The sequence below is a fragment of the Austrofundulus limnaeus genome, unplaced genomic scaffold, assembly GCF_001266775.1.
Source record: "Austrofundulus limnaeus strain Quisiro unplaced genomic scaffold, Austrofundulus_limnaeus-1.0 Scaffold288, whole genome shotgun sequence".
Taxonomy (NCBI): domain Eukaryota; kingdom Metazoa; phylum Chordata; class Actinopteri; order Cyprinodontiformes; family Rivulidae; genus Austrofundulus; species Austrofundulus limnaeus.
In genome coordinates, this window is record NW_013952690.1 from 568,458 (window position 1) to 570,221 (window position 1,764).

Here is a 1,764-nt window from a genome sequence, read left to right on the forward strand (position 1 = left end):
GAGTTCTTGGCCTGTTCGATGAGAACCTTCAGCTGCTGGACGTTGCTCAGCAGCGTGTTGGCCATTTCCTCCAGGTACACCCAGGTGCTCTTCTGCCCGTTGCCCACTGCTGGCGCTCCACACGCCACAGAGCTCACCTCCAGGCCCGTCACCAGGGACGCGGACGGAGACGAGGCCGCGGACGCCAAGGCCACTTTCGCTTGAAGGGGCTGAGGGACCATGGCCAGCGCTGGCAACGCCGCCAGCACTGAGACCAACACACAAGCATGAAAATGGATTTCCCCCTGCGCCGATTTAGTCTCCAGAAGCAGCACGGGTCAGGGTGAGTGTACCTGTGGTGCTGGCGAACACGTCGCTCTGCGCGGCGCCGTCTGAGATGATGGCAGCATCTCCTGCTGGAGTCCGGTCAAAGGTCAGTGTGCCTGAGGTGGTGAACTSTCCTGACGGCGACACTGTGACTGTTGGAAGAAGGTCGAGATGTTGTAGGTTAGAAAATCCACGGTTTTACTCCTGACCATTACAGACAGAAATGTTTTATAATCTGGGGGATTCTCCTCCAATCACACATCAGATCAGGTCATGTGACATACATGTGGTTCCTGGKGTCAGCTGGATGTTCTTGGAGGTGGGAAGGTCCTTCTTTAAGGGGATGATGGGCGGCTCGATGTCTTTTTTCCGTCTCTTGTATGGAACAAACAGACGAATTGGGCCGATCTGGACAATAAATGACAGGGCCTCAGTAAATCAGAGCTAATAAAATGAATTCTTATTTACTACGAAACACAACAAAAAGATGTTTTAGCTTTCCTTTGCTCAACAACCAGCTTTCAATTCAGAAACAAACTAAACAAACAACAAATAAAAACTGTCAKGATTTTAAGGCTTATGCCTATCACCCACTGGCCGTGTCTCAATTCATGGGTTGTAACCGACAGACTGCGGCCCATGTTGGCCACAGTCTATGTGGGCCGTAGGCCGCTCATGTGGGCTGCACAAATGGCTGTGCAATGATGAGACAGTCTATGGAAGATGTATGCTTGCATTACCACYCATTGCCTTTTTACCATTGTGATACGTTTTATATCACATCGCTTCAGTTGTTTTTCAAAGTATAACTTCATAAATTTCAGTCTTAGTAGAAAAATGTTTCAAATAAATAGAAAGCATTAATAGTTTGTGTTTAGCTCCAGTATCAGTACTTGTAACTGCATTTTATTTAACATCTCATTACAATAAAACTTTCTTCAGCAAAGTTGCTAAACTTACATTTTTTGGTTTGTGATAATTTTCCAAACTCCACCATAAAAAAAACCAAACAACAAATCTCTGCTGTAAAAGAAAAATACCTCCGCTGTCATTGTTTGTCTGCTTAATTTGCTGACAGCGCAATGAATTCTAGGATACCGTTGTCTGCGTGGGATACTCAGATGCAGCCGATGTTTTCGGAGTTTTGTCGGCCATCTGAGTTAGCGTCTACGAGTTGGGGCGGTGATGTAAGTGGCCGAGTCAGCTGCAGCTAGGGCTGCCATGATTAGTCAAATAGTCAACGACTAATCGACAATTAAAATAATCAACGACTAATTTAATCGTGGATTAGTCGTTTTTTTTTACTTTGTTTTTCTCTCCAAACTGCTTTGACACATTCCACTGCCACATCTGCCTTTCTGTCCTTGACACACATGCACAGTAGTGGTATCTGGGGTAGGCCGTGGACGTCACAAGACATTATACAGACAGGCTCTGGTATCATGGCTACCTGACAAC

The 1,764-nt window shown here is 46.2% G+C and overlaps 1 protein-coding gene across 1 annotated transcript in view; it reads right to left on the reverse strand.

Moving 5' to 3' along the window:
• The window catches only part of LOC106526678 (deformed epidermal autoregulatory factor 1 homolog), a gene marked incomplete at its 3' end in the record, with an annotated part of 10,258 nt that continues 8,494 nt past the window's right edge, over positions 1–1,764 (reverse strand). The window contains 3 exon segments of the mRNA XM_014021336.1: positions 1–247; positions 333–458; positions 591–714. Of these exon segments, the coding sequence (XP_013876790.1) occupies positions 1–247; positions 333–458; positions 591–714 (497 nt within the window).